Here is a 27,170-nt window from a genome sequence, read left to right as displayed (position 1 = left end):
CCCACTGAGTTTAGCAATGAGTCACATCAATGAGGCACAATTCTAGATAGAGGGACCACCCTACTGGGTGATGTGCTGTGTTGAACAGATGGAATGAAAAGAAAAAAAGCTTGCAGACCATAGTCAAGAGGTTTGGTAGTTGGCAGGTACAAGATGCAGTAAGTACACAAAAAAAAATCTGGCGCAGTACTGTATTCATATGGGAAAACTTTTTTTTTTTTAAATAATGTGTTTCTTTTGTTTTTACCTGGACTTCTGGGGAAGTTCCATCTTGTGCAAGAGCCAAAAGTATGCTAACACTGGTCTTCAAATGTTGCCCAGAGCCAATACCACCAACATATCGATGAAGACAACCAAGAGCTAGGGAATGACCTGTTCGAGATACAACATCTCTGGCAGATTTAAGCCTGCAATGAACCAAAGATATAAAGCAAATTAATTAAACTTACTATAAATGAATTAGTTTCCAGACAAGAAAAACATTGTAAATAAATTAGCTTCCAGACAAGAAAAACAAAAAAGAAGTTATGTACATACCATAATGTTCCATGTGAGTTGTTCATCTCGCCTTTATTCTTACAAATGGGTTCGGAGCTGATCCTCAGCTCCGAGTCGGCCTCAGAGGTGACGGAAGCTGTTGAAGGCTAGGGGGGGAGGGCGTAGGGTGAGAGGGGCACTTAGTGATCTAAAAAGAGCAATTTTTTAAAAATATTTACTCCCTCAACATAGGTTCACTTAGAGGACATTTTAAGCTTAGTCAATTTCCCTTTTGGTGCTTGAATTAACATTTCCTGGTTGGTCTTCCCCATCCCATGGCTGATAATTGTATATTACTCCTAGTGAGAATAACTGTGATCATGCCACAGATAACTGGAGGGGGACTATGTAACAGATGCAGCATTTAGAAACTGCATCTATCCATTACTGGCATGAGGGGCAGTCCTGGGGTACATTCCTTTTAGATACCTGGCCTGGGTATTTCTGATTCCATTTGACTTGCTGATGTTCAGTAGGTCCATCAGTATTGGGTCGAGGATGCCTTGTATGCCAGACAAAGGTCACCTCTTAGCACTCTGTAGGATGCCAAATACAGTGATAAGGCTTTGAGATGGTACACGCAAGATCTATTGTTTAGGAGTTTTATCTTTTTAGTAAGGTATCTGTGTTGGCATTCCAGTTGTTGCATGTGTTTGCGCGGATACATGCCAAAGTGGGCATTATACAAAATGATTGACATAAAGAAGGCTTTGTAAAGGGGGACAATAATATCTCTAGATGTAGTTGCAATCAATTTGTTCATAAGCTGTGCAATATAGAAAGACTATTTTATAACACATGCTAGTCGAAAGTTAGGTCACTGTGCGCACAAGTACCCAAATGCCAAACAACTGGTTCATGCTCTCACCAGGACAAATGTAATTGTTACTTTGTCATTAACACTAATTGCTATTTGTGAAGACTTGTACTAATGCCTATTTGTTTCATTCATCCAGATGAATAAAATTAACCACGTTTTTGCAGTATACATATGAAAAAATAATAGTATTTTTCCTACCAGTATGTTATAATATTTATTTACTATCTTACCTTTATTTTAGGACAAAACTAAACTGCTGAATCAAGATAATCCCTTACAACTAAGAATGAAACGAAAACTTTAATCAAAAGGGACCCCAGCAGAAATCATCGAGCCTTAAAGTTTTTGTATTGAATACCCGCATAATTATCATAACTAATTAAACCGAAATGCTATCAGATTACAAAAGCTAGATTCTGAAAAAGCTTTTTTTTTTTAACAAGGTGTTTATATACGTGTGTTGTTACTATATCACAAACAGCAATAGAAACATAAACCCCTTGCACTCAGCCAGCCAACATTATTGTAATGGAGCTAGATACCCAAAACAACTACCTAATAACTAAAATTATGGGTGCTCGGCATACCTCTCAACCTCTTAGAGCAAGAAATCTGGAGAAAGCCATAAATAAAAGTGGCACAAAGGCCCCAAAACAGGGACAATTTTTAAATATTGCTCTTACAAACTTAGAAAGTTGATAGAATAACAGGTTTTGCATTAGCATGAATTTTATGAAGGGTATGAAGTTTGAAACTCAAACATCTGTCATTATTTTCTAACCTCAATCTTTCATGATTTTCCACTAATTTGCAGAAAACCACAATTTTATGAAAAAAAGACCAAAAATATTGGGCAAAAATTTGGACATTCTGCGAAAATCTGTACAGTAGAGAGAGGTATGCCCACTGCTCCGCAGGCAGGAAACAGGAATGGCAGTTTTGCTAGTAGCCCCCATTCTAACAAACAGGTGCATAATTAACCTCGACCGGTTCCATAAATAAGGCGGTTATCCACTCTTGCCCAGAATGCATATCACAAGTCCTACTAGTTGTCACTATCAACTGGGTACCAAGGCTAATTACTAGACTGCTACATAAAAGTCGATATCACCCTATAAGCTACAGGGGATGGGGGCTTAGGGACAGTATTGGTTTATTATACCAAGGGACATAAGGAAAGCAAACGAGACTCAAAGGACCAGTAACTTCAGCACTCTGCTATTAATCTATTTGAAAAGTTGTAACAAGTGACGCTATTAATCTATTTGAAAAGTTGTAACAAGTGATGCTATTAATCTATTTGAAAAGTTGTAACAAGTGAACAAGAAGGAAAAACAAAAGGACGAAATCGGGGCTTGATATATTTATTGGTATTACTCGGTTATAAAGCTGACAGAATAATTTGGTTTTATTTGCAGTTTCAGTTTATTAAAATGCCTCTAAAGGTTGTCCATAGCATTGTTTAACAAGTGTAATTCACCCTGTTATATTGCAAATTCACAATTTTACGACAATCGTAATGAAAATATAAAGAAAAACCAGCCAAACAAAATCCTCACACCCCCATAAGACGGGGCCAACACCCTCTTACATACATCATTGCTCCTCCCTTTCACACTGAACGTCAGAAGTTGTAATAGCTTAGGGCCTGCTAAACACAGACTAGCAAGACAATTGTGGGATGTTCTATAAGGAGCTCGATAGGAGGGGTCGAATGGCTTGTTGGGTAATTTCATTTAGACCCTTTTTTCCATTGAACTTTACTGTACTGCTACATTTACTGCAACCTGCAATTAAACTTTTACTATTTTTGTAGTACTATAAATTTAGTATTTAGTATGCAGAATAAACATTTGATGGATGCTGAATCTTTCATTAGTGACCAGTAAAAAAAAAAAAAAAGGTCTTGAGTAGAAAAAACAGTTTTGGGTAGAATCGTTTAACAATATGTTATTTTATATTTTCAGCTATTTGACACTGTTAGTGTTTCTGAGTAAAATTAGTGATTTTGTCGTTAAACGTTAATGAGTAGAACTATGGCAAATGTTATAAATTCAGTCTACCAGTTTGTCAGGAAATTCAAGTTAACACGTTTCAAATGTTTATCAGCTGTTATAAATGACAAAAATATTACCAGCGTTTTTGAAATGTCACTGATTATTTTTATATTTGCTCTTGATTATGAGATAAGAAAAAGAGGCTGAAAGTTGTGGCTGGTACTGTAAATGAAATTGTCATTGGACTTCTTGTAGGGAAACCTACCAATAAAAACATTTAATATTTAAATTCAGGAAGATCACATTTGCAAGATAGATAAATCTATATAAATTGGCATATACACACTTTCTCTCTCATACAGAAATGAGTGATATTAAATTAGATACACACACACACACACACTTACCTTGTTTCTCAACTGAATGGCCACACACACACACACACACACACACACACACACACACACACACACACACACACACACACACACACACACACACGCACACACACGCACACGCACGCACACACACACACACGCGCACACACGCACGCGCACACACACACACACACACACACACACACACACACACACACACACGATACCTTCTCTCTTGATGGAACTGCTTGCTTAAATTCCACGCGCGAGTGCGGAATGCATTTACATCTGCGTTGGCGTGAATGCATGTAACGCACACAATGTCTTCCTTAGAGGAAAAGACACTTGCACTGCAGAGTGAATGAAGTTTTTTTTTTTTTTTTTTTAAATTGTCAAACTGCAGCTGTAAAAGTGGGAGGGCACCCATCCCCCCAAGCCCTATGTTTCAGGCGCCTATGGTTAGCCTACTACAAAGCTCAAGGCCAAGTCCCTATCCCATGATGCACCTAGAATTACCTCAGATCTTGTTTGCTGCTTATAATAATACCATATGTCATTATATCACTCTATAAGAGAAAGCTATAGAAGGTTTGAGCAACCAGAATGAATCAAGCATCTCTGTCTTTGAAAAACCCTGGAGGGGGTAGGAGGGTGGGAAGTAAGAATGAAGGCGAGTTGAACAACTCACATGGAACATTATGTTAAGTACATAACTTCTTTATGTGAAGTTGTTCTATCTCGACGTTCATTCTTAGAGATGGGAAGGGTCCCAAGCACCATCTATCTCGGGTGGCTCACAGGAGTATGTTTTTCAGGACAGTAGACCCAAAGGAGGCCCTGTCAACTTTGTAATGAGTGATAAAGGTATTAGGTCTTGACCAAGTGGCTGCTGCACAAATGTTATCTATAGGAAGTCTAGCAGAAAAAGCAGAGGATGTAGACACTGCTCTGGTAGAATGAGCCTTCATTTTTTGTTGTAAGGGCATATTAGCAGTTGAATAAGAAAATGTGATACAATCGGATAACCACTTAGATAGAGTTGTTTTGGCCACTGGCATACCTTTTCTGGAATCTGAAAAGGAAACGAAAAACTGTTCAGATTTCCTAAACTCTTTTGTTCTATTCAAGTAAAATCTGAGCTGTCTATGAACATCAAGCTTGTGCAGCATATATTCTAAGTTGTTGGAGTGATTGGGGAAAATACTGGCAAATCAATAATTTGACTAAGGTTAGCTTCAGTACAGACTTTAGGCAAAAAGGAGGGATTAGTTCGTAGTGAGACTCTGTCAGCATGGAAAATCAAATGAGGTTTACTGGACAAGGCCTGAAGCTCTGACACTCTGCAGGCAGAAGTGATAACTACTAAAAAGATAGTCTTCCATGACAAATATTTCAAATCACATGAGGAAGCTGGTTCGAATGGAGGGAGAATAATGTGAGAAAGCATAAAATTTAGATTCAATGGGGTATACAGAGATTTCACAGGTGGTCTGAGATGAAAGGTCCCTTTGAGAAAGACTTTGGATAGTTTGTGTGACATTATGTTCAATCCTTCAAATCCAAGGTGAAAATTAGAAATAGCAGAAAGATGAACACGAGCTGTTGCTGCTGCAGCTCCTTTGTTGAAAATCATGGTCAAGAACTCTAGTATAAAGGCCATAGGGGCTAGGTAGGGATCAATGTTGTTTTGAGAGGCCCATATAGAAAATGTTTTCCATTTGCTAAGGTATAGCTTCCTCGTAGAGGATTTATGAGAGGATATTAGAATTTGCTGCGTCTCATTAGAAAGGTTATGGAACCTGGCTATGATGGGAATTGGAGCAGCCAAGCTGTCAGCTTTAGGGACTGAAGAGAGGGATGAAGTTCCCCCGACGAGTGCATCAGAAGATCTGGAACTGGGCCCAGAATCCAGGGGTCTTCCAATTGATGAAGTGAAAGGAAGGGGAACCAAATCTGATGAGGCCAATGAGGGGCTATTAGAATGATGGTCCTTCCCAGGGCTTTTGCTTTCTGTAGTACTTTGGGTATCAATGGAATAGATGGGAATGCATAGAACAGACGGAGGCCAATTGTGTACGAGTGCGTCCCTTGTCCCTTGGGGCTTCTCCTGGAGGGGGAATTAGGGCAAAGTAGCTTCTGCATTTCATGTTCATGTGGTTGGTGAAAAAGTCACAGCAAGGCTGGCCCCACCTGAGGAATATCCTGTCCGCTACTTCTTTCTTGAGGGACCACTTGTGAGGCAACATAATTGCCCTGCTCAGCTTGTCTGCTATCACTTTGGATTTCCCTGGGATGTGTGTTGCTAACAGAAAGCGCTGGCTGGATGCAGAAAGCGCTGGGTGAATGTAACCCATTGCCATACTCTTAGGGCCTCGCGACAAAGGGGGTAGGACCTGGTTCCTCCTTGTTTGTTCAAGTACTAGACTACTGACATGTTGTCTGTCTGAACTGCAATTGTACCCAGAGGAAGAGAGTCCTGGAAGTACTGCAACACTAAAAGTACTGCTCTCATCTCTAGGATATTGATATGCAGATGTGTCTCCTGATCGGTCCATGTGCCTTGGGCTGTTCTTCCCTGAAAATGCCCCCCACCCTATCAGGGAAGGTTCCGTGGTCACTGTGGTCACTGGTGTGGGTAGAACAAAAGGATGACCTATCGTGACATGAAGAGAGGTCAACCACCACTGAAGATCCTTTTTGCATGTGTTCGTGATCATTATAAGATGAGACACTGGAAGCTCTTGGTAAGACCACTGAGTGAACAACAGCCATTGCAGAATCTGCATGTGCATGCGACCCAACAGTATGGCTAATACTGCGTCTGCCATCATGCCTAATAATTTTAGTACTTCTGATGCTGGAGCCTTGTTTTTGGATATGATATTGTAGACCTGCTGATGGAGTATAAAGACTCTTTCTGCTGGAAGTCTCAAAGTGATGGTGGTGGTGTCCAATTCTGCTCCAATAAAAATGGTATGTTATGATGGCAACAAGGCAGATTTTCCTGAGTTTATTGTAATGCCCAGATGACTGCAGAGTGAAAGAGTGGTGTCCCTGGCTTGTATGAGTTGATGCCTGGTGGTGGTGGGAAGGAGCCAATTGTCTAGGAACGGAAACACCTGGAATCCTGAACGTCTTAGGTGAGTCGTGACCACTGCCATACATTTGGTGAACACTCTGGGGGCTGTAGTGAGACCAAAGGGCAGGGCTGGAAACAGGTAATGATTGGCTCCCAGCCGGAAGCGCAGATGATCTCTGGATGGTCTGGCCATTTTTATGTGGTAGCACGCATCTTGAAGATCTATCAAGCATATCCAATCATCTTTCCCTAAAAAGGGAAGTTTCGACTGAAGTGTGACCATCCAGAACTTCTCTTTCTTGACAGATCTGTTTAGTCTGCTGAGGTCCAAAATAGGTCTCCAGTCCCCTGTCTTTTTTGGAACTAAAAAGAATCTTGAGTAAGTTCTGGATCCTATCTGGTCTGCTGGGACTGGTTGGATGACTCTTTTTGTTAGCAACGATCTGACCTCTATTGTTGCCTGTTCCCTGTAACTGGGTGGAACGTCCAGAATTTCTCTTGTCAGTGGTGGGGGTGTGGCGAAAGGAATGAAATATCCTCTGGAAATGCTACTTTGTACCCAGTTGTCGTTATTTTGAGCAAGGCATCTGTATACAAAGATAAGAGACCCCCGACTGCCTCCAGAGTAGAACAGTTGGGCCTCCTTTCAGGACCGCTGGTAGGGCTTCACAAAGAACTGATCTCTGTCGCCCTGGTTTTGCGGACCCCCTCTGCCACGAGGGCGGCGTCTTCCATTATTGCCCCCTCCTCTGCCACTGGAGGGGGGGTTCACCACATGTATCCTGAAAGGCTCCTTGGGCTTTACGGAACCACATCTTTCCTCCCCTTTGACCCTTGGGGTAGGGTCTGGTAGGGGTGGAAAAATGGACTCCGACAGCAGACAGAGTCTTTCCTTCCTGCTCACACCTGGTCAAAGTTTCCTTAACTTTGGGCCCGAAAAGGGATGAGCTATCAAACGGGGTACTGACAAAGGATGACTTAAAGAGCTCCGCGAAGGAACACAAGCGCATCCAGGAGTGTCTCCTAAGAGCAATTCCTGTACCCACTGCCCTACTCATTCCATCAGCTGCATATGAAATGAGGCGCATGGACGAGTTTACTATGGAATTGAGGGTAGCAAGCTGGAAGGCAACTTTATCTGAAGCTCACATAGATACTGTACCCTGAAGAGCATCTCCAAGCTCTTTTAGGAGATATCTTTGCAGTCTAGTAAAATGGGTTAGATAGCTGAGCGAACGTAGTGCAAAAGTCGCTGAACTGTAAGTGCGCTTCCCATATCTATCCATGATCCTAGAATCTTTGTTAGGAGGATGGATAGAGGAGGAAGTTTCTGAGATTTCCTTTTTGGTGGCTGCCGCCACCACCATGGCATCACCTGGCACACCCTTGGTAAAAAAAAGATTTGTCTTGGGGAGCAGAAATAAATTTATTAGGCCTCCTAGGGACTGGGTCCTTGGTGTCCGGAGACTCCCACACTCTTCGTAAGACCAGCTGCATAAGCTCATCGAAGGGTGGAGACACCCAAGAGGTGGAGGGCTGAGACTCGAAAGCCTTCAGGAGACCCGACTCGTCTTCAGTAGGGTTGGTGGACTGCCAGTCACCCCTCTGCTAAGGATTTCTAATATCTCAGCAAATGAGATATCCTCAGAGGGGGACTGTGAGGACCCTTCTGATTCATCCAAGTCAGTATCGAATGTGAGAGACTCCTGTGGGGAGTCTAAATGCTTCCCCTTGCAGATTCTCTTCCAGGGAACCTCATCAGTGGGGGCTTCTGGTGAGGTCTCAGAAGAGCAAGGACCACCCAATGGGGCTTCCTGAGGCTCTGGATCTCTACTCTTGGCAAGGATCTGTGAAGCAGAAACAGGCACATGTGCTTCTGGGGAGGAGGAGGTAGCTGGACCTGAAGTTGAACATGTGTTAGGAGACATAACTCTCCTCATTGCTTTGAAGGCACCTCTGCTCCAATGAGAAGGGACCGACAGATCCAAGGAAACTGTCGATACCCCTGGCACAGTGACAGTGTGCTCCGAGCCAGAGGTAGAAGCCGAGCTCATCCGAGCCGAAGCCCCAAGAGGCAGAGTCAGAACCGAAAAGTAGGTTCGACCATTATCCCCGGACCCGACCAGAGACTGTCAGCTCCTAGATTCATCACTCAGCGCTGAGGATGTCAGAGTAAATGGAGATGAGGACACTGGAGCAGGAGTCGGCTCCGAAGGCTCAATGATCATAAAATCCAACTCTTCCAGCTCCAAAGGACCGGTATGGCTTGGAGGAGGAAGAGTATTAGATGGTAAAAGGGTCTTCAATTCCAAAGCCATTTGGGTCGGAACCGATAAGAATTTAGCAAAGGCCGGTGCCTGTAAAAGCTTCTGAACCACATCAAAATCGGAAAGGCTAATCGAAGACCGAGATGAGTGGACAGAAGGAGGTACAGATTGAAGGAGTGGAGACTTAGGCATTTCGGATACCGGTTCCAGAACCAGGGACCGGCTCTGAAAGGACAAGACGGTCGGCTCCGAGGTCTGTGGAACTGACGTCGAAGGGCTTTTTTGATTTCTTTACCTCAGAAGAAGTAGAAGCCTTAGAAGACATTGAGGATTTGCTGGACCCGTCCTGGTCACTCAAAGCTTCTTGAAAGGAAGGTTTAACTAAACCTCTGTCAATTAACTTTCTCTTTCTCTCCTGGAGAACCCTAGAAGAGAAAGAATCACAAATGGAGCAGCTTTCCTTGAGAAGCAATGCTCCCAAACAGTAAACACAATTCACATGACTGTCAGTGACAGACATTTTCTGCCCACATTTAGGGCATTTCTTAAACCCTGATTTTGGGTGTTAATCTTTATCATGGTCAGCCATACTGTAACACACAATCTCAATAGGGTGCTATAAAAAAAAAAACTAGACACACCCAAACAAGAAATATCAAACAAGCCCTTTTAAAATTATGGGCTGAATTACTGAACAGCACACACACATTATACTATTCATCTAAACTCTAAAGACTAAATATATCAAAGCTGTGACAGAAAATAAAAATAAATTGCCAAAATAATAAAGGGCGAACTCCGCCCGGTGCTTAATAGTGCGCTTGTTGAACCTAGCACAAAAACAGCAGGCCGAGACGTCGTGGTCCGGCCCTAAGCAAGGTATACAGAAAGAGTGGAAATCCTTATGCGGTATTTGCTTCCCACAAGAAATGCAATTATTAACTTTGTCTGACATCGGTCTGAGGCAAGAAAAGTTTCCCCAATGGGGTACTTAGCTTTAAAGAAGACTTCGGCTGAAATACTTTCGTAAATCCGGCACTTGCGAACTGCTTCTGCTTCGGGCGCCGCGCGGCAAGAAAGACTGGAGAAAATGGCGTTGGCTGCCTCTTTTATACCCCTGCCGCACTGAAGTCAGGGAAGAAGCGACGACAACCGACACCGGACCTAGACTTTGGAATTCGGCCGACCGAGGACCCGCCTGATGGCAGGATAACCCATCTGTAATGACTGCAGCTGTATGCACGATGAACATCTCTAAAGTCTAAATATATCACAGCTGCGACAGAAAAGTCATTATTCTAAGTACACAACTACAATCTAAAGTACTATTAAAGATTTAACAAGGCCTAAAATAAAACGAGGCCAAGAGAGCTAGTTAAGAAAAAAGGCACACCAAGGTAAGGGGAAACTACACAATAAGCTAAAGAGCTAATCTAAGTATCTAAAGATAAATATAAAAAAATTTTTATCAGTATTATATTTTCAAGACAAAAGGTTTTTTATTGGCCCGAGCTAGCGAGAACCCCCGATCTACTGCAGGGGCAAACTAGATCTGATGTAACTCTAGGTGCATCATGGGATAGGGACAGTATTTCCATTAAAAGTCTGTTGAAACTCCTAACTTTGAATAGATAAAAATTGAATACAATGCAAATATACTAAGTTCTTGCATATGACAGTTTAACCAGGAATTAAACTTTGGCTAGTGCAGCGTTTGTTTAATTAGGTACTTTTTAGTCCTTATATTCACACAAAGGAGAACCAGGGAATTCATAAGTATTTTTATGAATTTGACTTATTTAGTATGAATTTGATTTAGTGTTTTAAGTAGAGTATGTTGTTATTAAATTTGTATAGTTCAGTTTTTTAACATGTATACACATATAAGTGTGTTTTTAAACATAAGATGAGATAGGAATATATATGGTTTTGTTCATCATTTCCTGTATTATAAGTTAATGAGTTATAACTTGTTATATAAAAGTAGGCTGCGATAATATGTTGTTATGGTTACTAACAACATTGCTTAATTGATGGCATCACTGACTTGATTAGATAAAAGGCATTGGTTTACCATATTTTAACTGTTTGTCTGAAGAAGGCTAGGCACTGTCCTACCTCGAGCTTTGTAGTAGGCCGATTCGGAGCTGAGGATCAGCTCCGAACCCATCTGTAAGAATGAACGGCAAGACAGAACAACTTCACATCTGTGATTTTAGAAGAAGCATATGGTTTATATCTATGCAATGACTTACTCCAATAAAATTATTTCCTATAGCCCCAAAAGAGCACACAGTAAAATGCATACTCAGTACATTAACAAAAAGAGAAAGATACTGGTTGATTTGTATGTAAATGAAACTTTACAGAATATGACTATGACTGTAGCTGTCCACCAAAGCTCTAATTCATCCAGTACCACAAATAAAGAAAATAGACAAAAAAAATGAGCATTATCCACCAGCAGACTGTATACATAAGAATCTTTAACACACTCCCAAGCAGAAATTAATTTTAAAATTTGATGATATATGACAGGCATAGAAAAACAACCCCTCCCTACCAATAGGCAGCAATATATCCAACTCAGAAACCTCACAAAGTAAGCAATACAATGAGCCAATACCTAGCATATTAAAACATTTCCAAAATCCTTAGCTAAATCACCAAAAAGTTCAAGAAAGAACACACCACAAGCAACAGCTACATTCCATCCCCCTGATTTCCTCCCTGAATTCTCCACTCCACTCTACCCACCCTTTCATGTACTCACATTGATCCCCCATCCCCCCCAGAACCACCTCTCAACATTCCTCAACTGCACATTAAACAAGTCAAAACAAGAGACTTAGAGCTGTTCTGCAACAAATAAAACTGAAAGCCCACCAGGTGCAAATGGCCTCTATCACTAAGTTGTTCATGTACCACTGCAGGAACATTCTTACAAATCCCCTGCAACACATCTTCAATCTATGCCTAACACAAAATATTATGCCAAATATAGAAAACAGACATTATCAGCCCAATCCCAAAGCAATTTAACTTTACCAAAATTTCCCCAAACAGACCAAATGTTATCATTCCCAATCTAACCAAACTGCTTGAAAAAATCATGTATGTTCGACTTACCCAATACAATACTACCTGCAACCACTTCTTACATAAAGAACATGGGTCCTGGTCTGGTCGTATCATACTCACAGCTCTTTGGACACTAACCAGTGAAATACTACCAGCTATGGACAAGGGAGAGCTCACTGCTGCCATTTTTATTTACTTTACAAAAGTATTCAACCTTACTGACCAAAACATCCTCCTCCATCACCTAATGCAAACAGGCATACGTCCAGATTCCTTACACTGGTTTCAAAACTACATTACCAATAGCCACTTCACTGTCAAAATTCATTCTTCAATTTCCCAGTCTGTCAGCCTTCAAAATGAAGGGTTCTGTTCTTCCTTCTCTACTATTCTCCACCTTTACAAATGCCGCTTGACTTAGCTCATCTCTTCCCTCCCTCCTTTTCTACACAGATGGCATGGTACTTTTAAGCGCAAACAATTCAGTATCCAAATTCCAGAAAGACCTCCAAGCAAATTTCCTAGCCGTAAAACACTAATTATCCAACAAAAGTCTCATTCTCAACTTCATCAAAACCAAAATGATGATTTTTTGGCACAAAACAGAATCTTAAAAAAATGCAAAACTCCTTGCAAGTCTATAACTACAGCAACACTCCCACAGAAAACACTAACTCTTTCAAACTACTTGGCATTTGGCTTGACTCCTCCCTTAACATCTCCCTCCATCTCAACTTCAAAAGAAAAATGGTTATCCCTCTTATTTTGAGCCAATAAAGTCTCTTCTTTTCTTTCTAAATCCTCAAGAACAGCCGCAAGTTAAAGGCATTTTACTCTCCCAACTTAAATACAGCCTCAAAATCAAAAACAAACACCACATACATTTCAACAAGGTTAACAAAATGTATAGATTTATTACCTAGTCCCCTAAAAATGACCACCATTGTAATACACTGAAAAAAATGTATCTGTGTTAAAGCATATACTTACCAAGCCCCAAGTTTGTGATTACCAAACTAATAAGGTGACCATATCATATCATTAAAAACAAAGTTATGCACTTACCATAATGCTGGATCCTCTTCATCCTAATCCATCTGATACAACTGCTGCACATCAAGTTGCTTGGTGGATCCAATCTGGCCATCTGCTAGTGCTGCTAGCCTCAAACTCCTTCAGATTTTTCCTGCAATAATTCCCCTGAGCAGGCTCTAACCTCAGATCAAATATGACAGTCAAGAGAACATAACTACAGACTAGGAGTCATGATGAATGATGGAAGGACACCAAGGAAATCTTATATGGTCTGCAGGTCTTTTGAAATAAGGTAACAATTTGGAAATGAGAAGGAGGTAAGGATGTTACATCAGATGAACTAAGACAAAAAGGATCTAGCATTATGATAAGTATTGAAAATTTGTATTTTACTTCCTCCATTTATAAAATCCAAGTGTTCAGAAAGAATTGCAAGCTACCTATTTTCTCGTGTGGCATGGCATGATACTTTTCAGAACTCAAGCTCCGAAGGAAGCTGTTCATCTAGATATGACATCCAATTGACAATGCTTGGCAAATGTATACAATGTAGATAATGTTGAACATGTTGCTACTGCACAAATTTCATCCAAGGCCCTTCTGAAAAAGGCAGTGGAAACAGAAACAGACCTGGTGGAATAAGCTCTTAGTTTACATAGCAAGTTATTGTTTCTGGAAGTCTACACACAAAGATGATGCACTCAGAAAGCCATCTGGATAACATTTGTTTACAAATTTTCTTGGCCATTCTACTCAGCACAAATGAAATGAATAACAATGTCTTTCATGAGTGGCTTGGTTCTGTGGAGGAAGAATCTTCACTGTTCATGAACATCCAAGATATGTAACAAATACTCTCGCTTGTTAGAACGGTTAGGGGAAAACACTGGCAGATGAACTGGTTGATTTAGATTTGACTCTGAAGCTACTTTCAGAAGACAGGATGGGTTGGTTCTCAGAGAAACCTTGTACTTGTGAAATATCAAATATAGCAGAAGAAATGACAGTGGATGCAATTCTAAAACCTGTCTAGCAGATGTGATTGTGAACAAATCTGAGTTTTCCAGAATGAAAACTTTAAGTCTGAAGAAGTTGTCCTGAAGGGAGTTTTTTTCAGAGTCTCTAGAAGAAAATTAAGGTCCCATGGAGAAGTGGGGTCTTTTACTGGACAATACGAAATAAATAAATCTCTAAAGAAGCCCTTAAAAAGTTTGTGTGATGCCAAGAAATGGTCGGAATCCCAGGATGGAAGTCTGGAATGGATGCCATCTGTACTTTAATGGTAGACAAGCTAAATCCTGCCAAAGAAAGGGTTGAAAGGAATTGTAAAACTTCTAAGCCTGAGGCAGCAAAGGGGTACAAGCCTTGTTCCATGGTCCACAGTTGAAGACTGAATGTTTCCTTGTAGTCTTGTAGCATTTATGAGTGGATTGCATTTGAGAATCACATAAGAAGTGTACCACCATACCACTCAACCTCCATGCACTAAAAATCATAGCAATGGCCTTTAAAAATCATAGCAGATGGTCAGAGAGAGAGAGAAACAGTTTCATATTTTTCACAACAGAAGGTGTTTACATACTACACCCTATTTCGTTAGTGGTAGTTAACCTTTGCATTGGCCTAGTTTATGCATTTAATGAAGTATGCACTCTAGGTTTGACATTATGAGGAATGCCATAAATCTAGGAGTAGCAATGTTAAATCTGAAGCCCAAAAATCATAGTGTTATGCCTAAATAATGGCAATTGAGAAGTATGTGTACCATCATTTGGGACAAATAAAGATTCTTGGCCATTAAGATAAATGGAGAAACAAAATGGTTAATCTGAGGTTATGAAGATCCAGGCAACGCCGGACAGGTGGATAGGATAAGAGGTTCAAATGCTGGTCTAACAGCTAAAGAGCCGTCTTCAGATGAGGGATGAGCAGGGGAAATAAACTGCCCTAGCCAGGGGAGGAAATAAAAAATAATTGTAGATTCCCATGTCAAGGCTTTCTGTATGAAATTCAAAACCAGGGGGATCATAGAAAAAGCAGAGAGGAGTCGGGGGGGGGGGGGTTGTAGACGATCCAATGGTGACTGACCACTGGAAGGGATCAGAGTGAAGTGAGTGCTGCATTTGGAATTGGAAAAGGGAAGCAAAAAGATTGCAGCAAGGTAGGCTCCAGTGGTTGAATATCTTCAGGCCCACTGAATGATAGAAGCCCACTTGTGAGGTATCAAGAAAGACCTGCTGAGCCTTACAACTGACTTTCTCCAGATTATGCGTTGTGATTAAAAAGTGATGTGCCTCTCTGAAAATGTTCTTGTGACTATGTATATTCTTGTATCCGGATAGTAAACTCTAATGGCATCTCTAAAAAGGGGGAAGGACTTTGACCTGTTTTATTTGTTGATGTACCATACGAATTACATACTGTCTGAAAGCATTTTTATCACTGCGAGAAAGAAGAGGTTCAGAAATTCCTGCAATGCTAGGAGAACCACCCTCATCTCCAGGATGTTGATGTGTAAACTGACCTTGGTCTTCCCTCCTCCGAAAATCCCTCCTCCCCCTGATGGAGGTAGACCCCCATGAACGGCTGGGATGTCAACCACCACCATAAGTGACATCCAACGATATGTGTTATTCAAACTGGTACTGATGGAGGATCCATCATCTGGGACCACTGGGTACAAAGAGCATCCATTATAGTATTCTCATATGGAATTGTGCATGGGTGATCATGACTACTACAGTAGCCATAAGACCTAAAACCCAGAGAACTAATGATGTTGGTGGCAAGGCTTTTCGAAAGAGAACCTGGATTGCAGTAGTGATGTCTCAGGCTCTGTACAGGCAAAGACATATTGTGCATGTTCTTGTATCAAGATGGCAACAAGTAATCTCTTGAGATGGCTATAAATGTGATTTTTTTGTGATATTCAGATACCTAAAGACAGGCAGAGCTGTTAAAGGTAATCACTGGCTGACTGTACAGACTCTTTGGTTGCTGCAGTAAGAAGTTAATCATACAGATAGTGGAATATACAAATCCCTCTAAGTTATAGTTGTGCTTCAACTACTGCCTTGCACTTGGTGAACAGCTGAGGTGCTGTGGTGAGACTGAATTGCATGGCCCTGACCTGGACATGATTGGCTCCTAACCAGAAGAACAGAAACCTTATGGACGCTTCTGTAATCTTCATGTGGAGGAAGACATCCTGAAGGTCTGTCAAACACATCCAGCAAATTGCCATCAAGCAGGGCAAAACTGCATTCACCATGACAGTTCTGAATGAGTTCTTTTTGATATACAAATTTAGGCTACTAAGATCCAAGAATGGCTTGCTCTTCTTTAGAACTAAAAAGAATCTGGAACAGATTCCTTACTCTCTCTGATCTGATTAGACCTCTTGGTTGGCTCTCTTTTGCAGGAGGATGGAAACCTTCCTTGTTGCATGCTTTGAGTTGGTGGGGTGGAACATCTGGAAGTAGCTGTAGCATCTGAACAGTATCTTTTTCACCCATCTGTTCTGCATGATGGCCATCAACGAAGTGCACTGGAGACACAAAGTGGCCCCCAACTGCCTCCAGAAAAGGAAAGTCAGGTAAGCCTTCTGAGATGTTGGGTCTGTTATTTGGAAAAAAGTCCCACCTCCAAAATCCAAAATTTTGTGAACCTTGACCATGTGTTTACTGTCCATTAAAGAGGCCACCTCTGCCACAACTATCCCTGTCTGAGGAGGAATCAGACTGAGGCTAGGGTTTTCTGAACCAAAGAGATCTGGAGGCCTCTATGATGCCTGTTAAAGGATTGATGAGGGCTTTCAAATCTAACACCTATGGCAGGCAGCATCTATCTTTGTTATTTACACCTTATCAGTCTCTTACACTGTAGGTCCAAATAGTGCAGAACCATTGAAGGAGGTGTTGGTGAAGGATACCTTAAAGTTGTCTACAAACTTGCAAAGGCAAAGCCAGGTATGATATCTAAGGATGATGCCTGTACCCACTGTTTTGGCCACTCCACTAGCTGCTTTATGTAATAAGCACATGGGGAGTTTAGCAAGGTTTAACACTGTACCTTCACAGCAGTCTGTAGTTGCTTTCCTGACTCAGGCATGGTGGACTGCACAAAGTATATCTGACTTGATCTCTCAGATCCCTTTGGGAGTGATTCATGTGTGACACATAACTTAATGCCCTCAAAGCAAAGGTGCCCAAGGCATAAGTGGTCTTACCCATCCCTCTAGACTTTTTGTTAGGATTATGAACAGTGGTAAAATCAACAGTCATCTATCTTGCTGGATCCTATCAGTTAATTGAGTTTTCAGAAACCTGAAATTCATATGGTCAAGACCATATGATCGAGTTTTTGAAACCTCAAAGCTTTTGAATGGAAATCAGGGACAGAGAGGATCAGGAAATTTACCCTTTTCTTCACTGTAGGATTATCTCAGAGTTGGCATATATAATTTTGCAAGGGGTGTGGGGGGTGCATAAAAATGTATTTTTTTTTATGTTCGAGTTTTTGGAAACTCGATCATATGGTCTCATCTGTATTAATTTTGAGTTTCTGAAAACTCCATCTGACATAGATCCCTCTTGCCAGCTGCTGAGACAGAGTCCTCTAGAGAACCTTTCGACCATTGCTGCCTACCTTTAGGTATTTGTAGAATTATATCAGTTCTGCAAGCCTGTTGGTCAAAATTCCCTCTCTCTCTCCTTCATAGTCAGGTCTGTGTCTGATGTTAAGAATTCTATAGGGGAATCCCCATGCCTCCTCCTGCATGTCCTCTTTCTAGGAATCTCTGACTGTGGCTGGTCAGAGTCCCCTAAAACACAGTGTGTGAACCTGAACAGTTTCTTGAGGCTTTCCATTCTGCCTTGTACTTGAGAGTCATGATGATCAGGCTTAAGTGCTTATAGCAGGATGTCAAAGGGTAGAGTCAGGGGATGTCATAGTGCTGATGGTGGCTATTATCCTCTCGATAATTTACAAGGTGGATCCAAAAATCTATCAATACAAGAAGCATTATCCCCAGACCACCTCTGTCTTCACCAAAGCATGTGTAAGAGGAAGGGAACAGAGACATCGAGCATACAGATAGCCCTGAAATGGAGATTGGTTCTGTCAGCTATAAGGACGAAGACTCAGACTACAAGAATGACCTCAAGCTAGTTACTGCCAAGGATGGTGGAAAATATCTGGCATTCAGCAATCGACCTCAAAATCAACTCAAGTGTATTGGATTAAGTACCCCAGGACACTTTCCAGGGTCAACTGAGTCTCCTGCCCCTCAGCAAGTCTCGGGCAAACAAAGATTCAACCTGCTAGAATACCGGACTTCCCTCGGTCCTGACCAATAAACAAGGACTCAATCTGTTACCCTAGGACACTTTTCAGGGTGAACTGACCCTCAGCAAGTCTTGGGCAAACAAAGATTCATCCTGCTAGAATGCCGGACTTCCCTCGGTTCTGACCAATAAACAAGGACTCAATCTGTGTAGGTGTTCAACCACCACTTACTGTTTGGCTAATCTGGGAACAGCTTGGCTAAAGATAGTTCTGCCAAGCATCCTACTGTTAGACTTGCTTACTGGTGACCCTCAGCCAGGAGCAGCAGCTGCTTACCTCTCCCTACCTTACACAGAGCTGTTTTTTTTACTAGGTAGACTGTAAAAGAAGTTGTCTGACCAGATAACAATCATTATAATAATGGTAAAACAGGAGTCAGTCTAGCTATCCCTCGGTCTTCTGAAATTAACCTTAACATCTTTTGCTCCCCTGTGTGTTATAGGCCCTATCTCTACTTCTCTAAAATACACAGAATAACAGCAACAAATGTGAATAAAACTGATACCTGTTTGCAGGAATTACTGATTGTTTTTCTCTCCCTTTGTACATCTCGGCCTGGGCTAGCCCTGCTCCGTCAGCCCTCTCTATGCTCGGTCTCACTCTGCTCCCCTACCCCCATTCCTACCAACCCCAGTTCAATTACATTTATTCTCACCCAAACTCCACCACCCATTCACCCCCAGCTAATCACCATCCTTTCATTAACAGAATGCCACTTATAATTAAACTAACACCTCGCACTCTCCTATTACCCCTAATCCTCCTACTTCAGCTTACCCCAATTACAAATTAATAATATCTTCCACAAACCCACAACTACAACCTTCACTAACATCATACCTCTCAACACCTTCTCTAACATTTCTTGTAACCTATATACTACACAGAATATCCTCTGTTTTAAAGTAAAAATCCTCCCCCTAAATGATAGAACTGTCATAAAGCATACCACCTTCTCTACCACAACATAAAAAAGAAAAAAAGAACCCATTACTATTCTACTTAAATACTCTAAACTATCATTAAGTGGAGATATCCATCCCAACCCAGTACTGCTCCCCTCATCCCACAACCTACCTACTAGCCCATATAAATGCCTAGACCTTACTACAATTAACCTACAAAGTATTTGAAACAAAATCCCTGACTTTCATGCCTGGATATCACATTACAAGCCCGACCTTATCGTAACCACAGAAACATGGCTAAAACCGTATATTAAAAGCTCAGAAATTCTTCCCCCTGGGTTTGCATGCCTCCGCACAGATAGACACACAAAAAAGGTGGAGGGGTAGCACTTATCTACCCCAGCATAGTACCATACAACTCAAACATATCCAGCTTTTCCACCACATAAATCTTAATAACCTTCCTAAAAATTAATGACAACAAAAACCTCTGCATCATTGCCCTCTACATTCCCCCCCAGCAACAACATTCCCATTCTAGAGGAAATCTTAGCTTGAACTTCAAACAACAAAGCTTCAGAAACAATAATTATTGGAGATGTTAATATTAACTGGTTAGATGTCTCCCAGCAACACTCCCCAACAAACATCAACCTATATAACTACAGCCAGCTAATCACTGACATTACCAGACCTAACAGAACAACAGCGGTAGGACAATCCTAGACTGGATCGTGGTCTCAGACCCCAATAAAATATCCAACACAGGAACCCTCCTAAACAGTATCAGTGACCACTTACCTGCTTATATAATTCGTAAAACCACAATGCCATTAAATAGACATCAATATAGAAACACGAGAGACTCATCAAACTTTTGCCCCACTACCTTTAACGACTCTTTAAAAAAAAGCATTAACTGGGATCCTTAAAACTACTTCCCCTTGATGAAGCAGTTGAATTCTTCAATTCTACTTTCCTTAATATAGGTTGGTTCATAGGTAGGTACTAGGCTATTGGCCCTAGGGCCTATACAAGCCTAGCCATATGTATTCCCTGTCTATCGGCACTTACAGAAATTTATTTTCCTGCACCCCCGTCAAGGAGAGCCACCAAAGTGATCCCCGGGGAAAATTTCCTATTTCCCATCCAATTGTCAAGATTTTCCTTAAAGAGGGCCAAAGAGGTGCTCTGCTTGATCTGAATGGGTAGTCTGTTCCAAAGTATGGGAAGTCTCTGGGACAGGAACCTAGCCCTCCAGCAAGTGTTGTTTTATTAGGGTGACAAAGTTTAGATCCCTGGAGCGTGTGGCTCGGATGGATTGGGATTTCTTTAAGTGGAGCTGGTCCAACATTTGTGGGTTTGACAAGGCCTTGTATGTTAGGCAGAGATCACCTCTGAGTAGGCGATACGAAACAGAGTAGAGCTGGAGTTTTTTGAGGCGGTCTGCATAGGGTAGATGTTTTAGGCCAGTGATCCTCTTTGTGAGGTATTTCTATGGCCTTTCCAGCTGTTGCAAATGTTTCATGAGGTACATACCAAATGGGGCATTGTATTCTATAATAGGTCTAATAAGGGATGAGTAGAGGGGAACAATGACCTCCTTTTTTCTAGATGAGAAGCCTTTTCTAATTAGGTGGGCCATGTAGAAAGATTTTCTGACTACTGTGGAAATGTGTTTAACAAAGGAGAGATCACTGTCCACCTGTGTCCCAAGGTGTCATCACACTTTTGGTGTTAAGTGGGCTACCACCTATGTGTTTTTTTTCCAAAGGGGATGACTATGCATTTTTTTGGCATTGAGCTTGAGGCCATGGCTCTGACACCAGGCATCTATATCAGTGAAGCCCTTTTGTAGAATGTCCACATCCTCTGGAGATTTGATAATGGCTCCCAGTTTGCAGTCGTCTGTGAACTTGCTCTCCCTCCCCGGCTAAAATGCGTAAAAGCTAGGCAAGCCCCATGGCTGACAAGAACCACCAAACAAAGTACGTCTTCCAGAGACAAAGCCTTGAAACTTTGGAATAAGCACTGACCTCATAACCTATAGAAACCTTCGCAATCAAGTAAAGCGCCTAGTTATTAAAGACAAAAAAGGCTATTACCATAATCTACAAAACAAAAACAAAAACGATCCAAAACACTTCTGGAGCTCAATCAACAACCTACTATCCCCTGGATCAAAAAATAACCCCTTTCCAAATTCTGAAAAAAACCTCATCGAAATAGCCACACTCCAACACATATTTCACAGATATTATAGCCAATTTTACCACCAACTTCCCTCATAACCAGCCTAAACCATCACAGCCCCCCCATCTACTAATACCTCCCTTCCATACTCATATAACTTCTCTCTTGCACCTATCCCTACTGCCACAGTAAAGAAATTACTTCTCAAACTAAACCCTTGTACCATTGCCCCTGACAACTTGCATCCAGAATTCCTTCAAATAGCTGCAAACTCCATTTCCTATCCTGTCAGCTTACTCCTAATAGATCCATCAAAGAGTCTTATGTTCCCTCCATTTGGAAAAAGGCATTCATCACCCCACTGCATTAAGGCGGTAACAACACAGACATCACCAACTTTAGACCCATCGACATTCTTTCTCGCGTCTCAAAAATCCTGGAAAAATGGATTCACAGCCAGCTCCAAAACATTCTACTCACCAATAACCTACTATCACCAACATAGCATGGTTTTAGACCTGGGCATAGTACCACTACAGCTCTCGTATCTTTCTGTGACTCTGTCAACCAGGCTCGAGACACCGGGAAACTTGTCTCCTTTCTATTTCTTGACCTTCCCAAAAGCCTTTGATACCATCTCCCATTCTCTTCTTCTTATAAAACTGTCCAACTTAGGGATCTCTCTCTCCACCCTGCACTGGTTCAATAACTACCTCACTGACAGACAACAGGCTACTAAATGGCCACACTCTTTCTCTCCTTTCCTCAACACCATCACTGGAGTACCTCAAGGATCCATCTTAGGGCCTCTGCTCTTCAGCATTTTTATCAATGACTTCCACTGTACTCTAACTCACAGTACAGTCATTCAATATGCAGATGACTCCACTATCATCTGCACTGCTAATACCTCACTCAAACTCCTGAAACTTACCCAGTCAGCTCTCAGATCCACCAAAATATGGATGGGTAATAACCACTGTGCCTTAAACCATAAGAAAACCAAATTAATGCTATTTACCCCCAAGAAGTCCACCTCTATAAACAAAGACTCTTTTAATGTTCTCTCCCCAAAACAACACTACCATCAAGGTAGTCACATATACTAAACTCCTAGGCATCACTTTGAATGAACACCTAACTTTCAATTTGCACATACTCAGCAACATCAAAAAAGCACAACAAAAACTAGGTATGCTACATCGTCACAAAACTTTCCTAAATTACACCTCAAAACTATCTATCGCCTCCTCCTTCCTGCTCCCCTCATTTTCTATGGTGCTCCTCCCTTCACCATCATACATGCCAATCTTAAATCTAAACTAGACTCATGCTATAACAAAATTTCCAAGTTCATCACAAACAGACAACATTTCTCTCACCAGTGCAGCTCTCTTTGACTACTAAATTGGCTGGAACTTTCTCATCATCTTACATATATACAACTAACAACTGCCCATAAACTAATATTCAATCCATCTACCTGCCCTTCCCTTTCTTCTCTATTCACTCTATACCACCCTAACAGACCTCTCTGCTCTAAAACTCAAATGCTTTTACAAGAAGGCAAACCTAACCTTTTCACTAGTCAAATGCTCCATTCCTTTTCCACTGCCAGACTATGGAACTCTCTGCCTCCTCAGCTCAGATCCATTAGTAATGCTTCCTTCTTCAAAAATTTTTTGACATCTCTCCTCAAAATGGCTATGCCCATGTGCTAGTTCCTCACAACCTATAACCTAACTTCACCTGTCTCCTACTATTCCATTCCCTCAGTAAAATAGGTAGAGTTTGACTGCACTAAAACTGTACACTGTGAAACTTGTTGTTGTAGTATTCTTTTCTATTGGTGTTTACTATTTAAATGTATGCATTGTTTAAATCATTGTTCTTAAAGTTTGCTATTCTAATGTATGTATTCCTCACTGTTGAGCTATTCTAATTGTATGTATTATTCATTGTGGAGCTTTTCTCCCCGGGCCTTCATTGAAAATGGGTACCTGCTGGCCCAGTGGACCTTTCCGGTAAACAAATGCTAACAAATACAAAATAATAAATAAATGTGCTAAGAGAATGCTGCCTGCTGGCACTGAGCAGTCAGACTCTGGATGGCAAAACGGGTCTGAAACCATCAGTGCTGGAACTGATACCAGTGATGGAGCTAAGACAGGGGGAGGGTGGGCCAACCTAATCTGCTCTACAAACAGAGGGAAAATGTGATGACACCCAATTCTATCTGCATCTTCAAAAATACCATCAAAGGCTCCTAATTAATTTATGTAGCTCTGCAGAAGGACTTGATAGACTTCAAGGAAGCACCATAAGATGATCTGGGAGAGAGGAAATGTGAGAGCTCCCTTTTGAAGGAATTCCTGCTAAAATGCTTAACAGGGAATTTGTCCCATGTGACAATGGTCTCGTTGAAAAGCAGTGGAGATTTTGTGGACTGTTGTCGGTGCATTAGGGGATTGAGTCTTTTCTGGTCTCTGAGTCGTTGGCTCAGAGGAAGGTCTGGCTTTGTTGGGCTTTCTTTTCCTCTGCTTGTCTTTATCTTTTTCTTTTCTCTTCCCTATCATATCTCCAGGACTAGGTTGATTACATGGAGGTAGAAGCTCCTTCAAGACTAGTTTATTGCAATGGTCCAGCAGCAACCTGGGTCCAAAGACGTTGCAAATATTGCCATCCACCTGCAGGTGCTCCAGCTCCAGGCAAACCAGACATATGCGGTAGCAGAGTTTTATGACTGTACAACCACACTTTTTGAAACATTTAGTACTGCAAATCACAATCATCTAACACAATCACAAAAAGAGTAAGTAGGACAGAATGAAGGATTTTTTATTAGTATATCACAAACTTCACAATATATATATATATATATATATATATATATATAAGGAAATATTTCTGCAAAATGATTAAAATACACTAGGCCACTAGCATGGGCACCGTGAAGCAGCAAAGGCAAAGAAGGATAGCAAAAACACTTTGCAAAACAGCATGATCAGTATAAAAAAATATTTATTTATTTAACATTTGTTTACCAGGAAAGTCCGACTTGGAACAAAGCCAATTTTCAGCGGAGGTCAGGGAGAAAAACTCCAGGTGCATGTCTTTGAAATATTGACTGTTAGGTTAGAAAGATTGCTAAGCTATATCTTGCATAAAAAAATTAGAGATTGTCAAATAAAAAAAGATAAGATTGAGCACTTAGTTGTAGGCATAATGATTATCCAATAACTATAGCAGAAAAAACGATCTGAGGTTAATGAGGGCACAGATGAATTACGGGAGGAAAAATCTGAAGGCACTTGAGGCTAGGAGCACTAGCAGATGGCTGGAGTAGATCCTACAAGTGGTTCAGTATCCAACAGTCAGATTGGCTAGCTGGCTGGCTGGTGGTATAAACCTTCTAGACTAATTCTATTACTTTCTAACCGGACAAATAAATGCAGTATTAATTCCAGATGGCGGCAGTAGTGTAACCAAAGAAATCAAAGCCTTGAATATTGAACGGTTTAAATTACCAGGGGCCTACAAACTACTGTAAAATGACATCCAGAAGGTCAAAAAGGAAAAGAAAAAAGTGAAGTAAAAGGGAGAATGACTGCAAAAACTCAGAAGGACACTGAAAGCAATGTGGTACAGCAGATAAGGGAAAAGCAGATAGTAATGGCAGCTGAAGGAGAAAACTCTTCACTCAACATAGAAAGAAAGAAAGTATGACCAAATGCACTCTTGAGAGATTAGTGGGCCCCTGTTGGCGTACACAGAGGCAAATAAGAGAAAGCTGCAGGTAACAGATGTTTTATCTAAGCATTCAGAAGACATAACCAATATGCAAATAGCAGAAAAATCCAGAAAAGTAAAAATGGTGCAGCAGCAAATAAAATATGACCAAGTGGCACAGAAAATGGATCACAGGATCATAGGAGGTTACTAGGCTACTAGAGGTCATTTCAAGCCTGTTTCATCCCAATGTAATACCATGTACAGTCTAGTCAATACCCAGGACTGTATTTAGTAATGACTGGCCATGTCCAGGAGAGTTGTGGGTGCTATCCCCGGTATGAATTTAAAGTTCCCCATCCACTCGTCCAGGTTCCTTTTGAAGAGTGTCATAGAGGTGCTCTGCTTCACAAGAATTGGCAGCCTATTCCAAAGATGTGTCCCTCCAGCACATCCTATTCATGCTGCAGGCCATACTTATGTCCCTGGGATGGGTAGCTCCAGTCCCGTTTGATTTATGGATGTGCAGCAAATTCATTAGGTTTGGGTCAGAGATTGCTCTGTAAGTCAGGCATAAGTCTTCCCTAAGAAGTCTATACAATACCGAGTATAGTGATAGGGACTTTAGTTGGTCTGTGTAAGGCACATGCTGGAGTCCCTTGATCTTCTTTGTTACAGACTCTGAGGTCTCTCTAACTACTGCAGGTGCTTTGTATGGTACATGCCAAAAGGGACGTTATACTCAATTAAGGGTCTGAATAGTGACAAGTATAGAAGGGTTATAACCTCCTCTGCTCTAGAGGCTAAGCCTTTGCTAATCAAGTGTACTACGTAGAAAGCCTTCCTTACTACCATAGGCACAGTGTGGTCAATGTTAAGGTTGCAGTCACAGATCTCTTACCACTTTGTACACAGGGCATTGTTGTTAATTTCACAGTGTGAAGGGACATTGTTTTTACTGAAGGGAATGATGATGCATTTCTTTGCATTTATATTGAGACCATGACTAAGACACTAGTCATTGATCTGTGTAAGACTTTCCTGAAGTATACTGACATAATTTGGGGATTCGATAATTGCAACCAGTTTGCAGTCATCCACATACTTGGTCAGCCACAGCCCCTTAGTTTTGGCCTGAACTTTTGAGAAGTACATACCAAACAGTAAGGGGCCCAGCACTGACCCTTGTGGCACCCTGCTGCTGACAGGTCTGCTGATTAATGGGGAGTTATCCACTTTGATAGTGTGTGACCAGTTTGTGAACCAGTCGGCAACCCATCTTACAACAAAAAGGGGTTTACATTCAGTTTGCTAAGTTTATTGGTAATGCCTGAGTGTGGGATTGTGTCCAAGGCCCTTGCCAAGTCAAGGTATGCTGTGTGCACAGATATGCCCTCGTCAATGGCCCTGGTCACATTTTCGAATAAATCCACCATGTTCAACAGGCAGGATCTGCCCTTGACAAAGCCAAATTGGGTTGGATCCAGCATTTGGAGGTCACCTATGTCTTTATTTATGAGGTCCATGATGATATGTTCCATGGCCTTAGAGATGAATCTGATCAGACTTATGAGTCTATAATTCCCCAGGTCTGTTGCTAAGCCACCTTTCGGAAGGGCATAACTGTTGCCATTCTCCATTCCACAGGAACATAGTCTGTGGTTAGGCTATGACTGAATAGGGTACTTAATGGTGATGCTAGTTCATGTTTTAGTTTGTTTAGAAGACAGCCTAGGATGCCATCTGGTACCATACAGGCTGTGCTTTTTGCCTTAGACATGGCTTTAATGATCTGATTTTT

At 41.3% G+C, this 27,170-nt stretch overlaps 1 protein-coding gene across 3 annotated transcripts in view; it reads right to left on the bottom strand.

Moving 5' to 3' along the window:
- HEATR5B (HEAT repeat containing 5B) overlaps nucleotides 1-27,170 on the bottom strand; it is a 2,176,461-nt gene that overhangs the window by 928,141 nt on the left and 1,221,150 nt on the right. For all 3 annotated transcript variants that reach the window (XM_044058540.1, XM_044058533.1, XM_044058548.1), the window contains exon 19: nucleotides 248-407. In XM_044058540.1, coding sequence (XP_043914475.1) covers nucleotides 248-407 — 160 coding nt within the window. The remainder of the gene's footprint in view (nucleotides 1-247; nucleotides 408-27,170) is intronic.

This window comes from Protopterus annectens, chromosome 1.part2 (assembly GCF_019279795.1).
Source record: "Protopterus annectens isolate FY-2018-M chromosome 1.part2, PAN1.0, whole genome shotgun sequence".
In the NCBI taxonomy this organism is placed as follows: domain Eukaryota; kingdom Metazoa; phylum Chordata; order Ceratodontiformes; family Protopteridae; genus Protopterus; species Protopterus annectens.
This window is presented reverse-complemented; position numbering and strand designations above follow the sequence as displayed.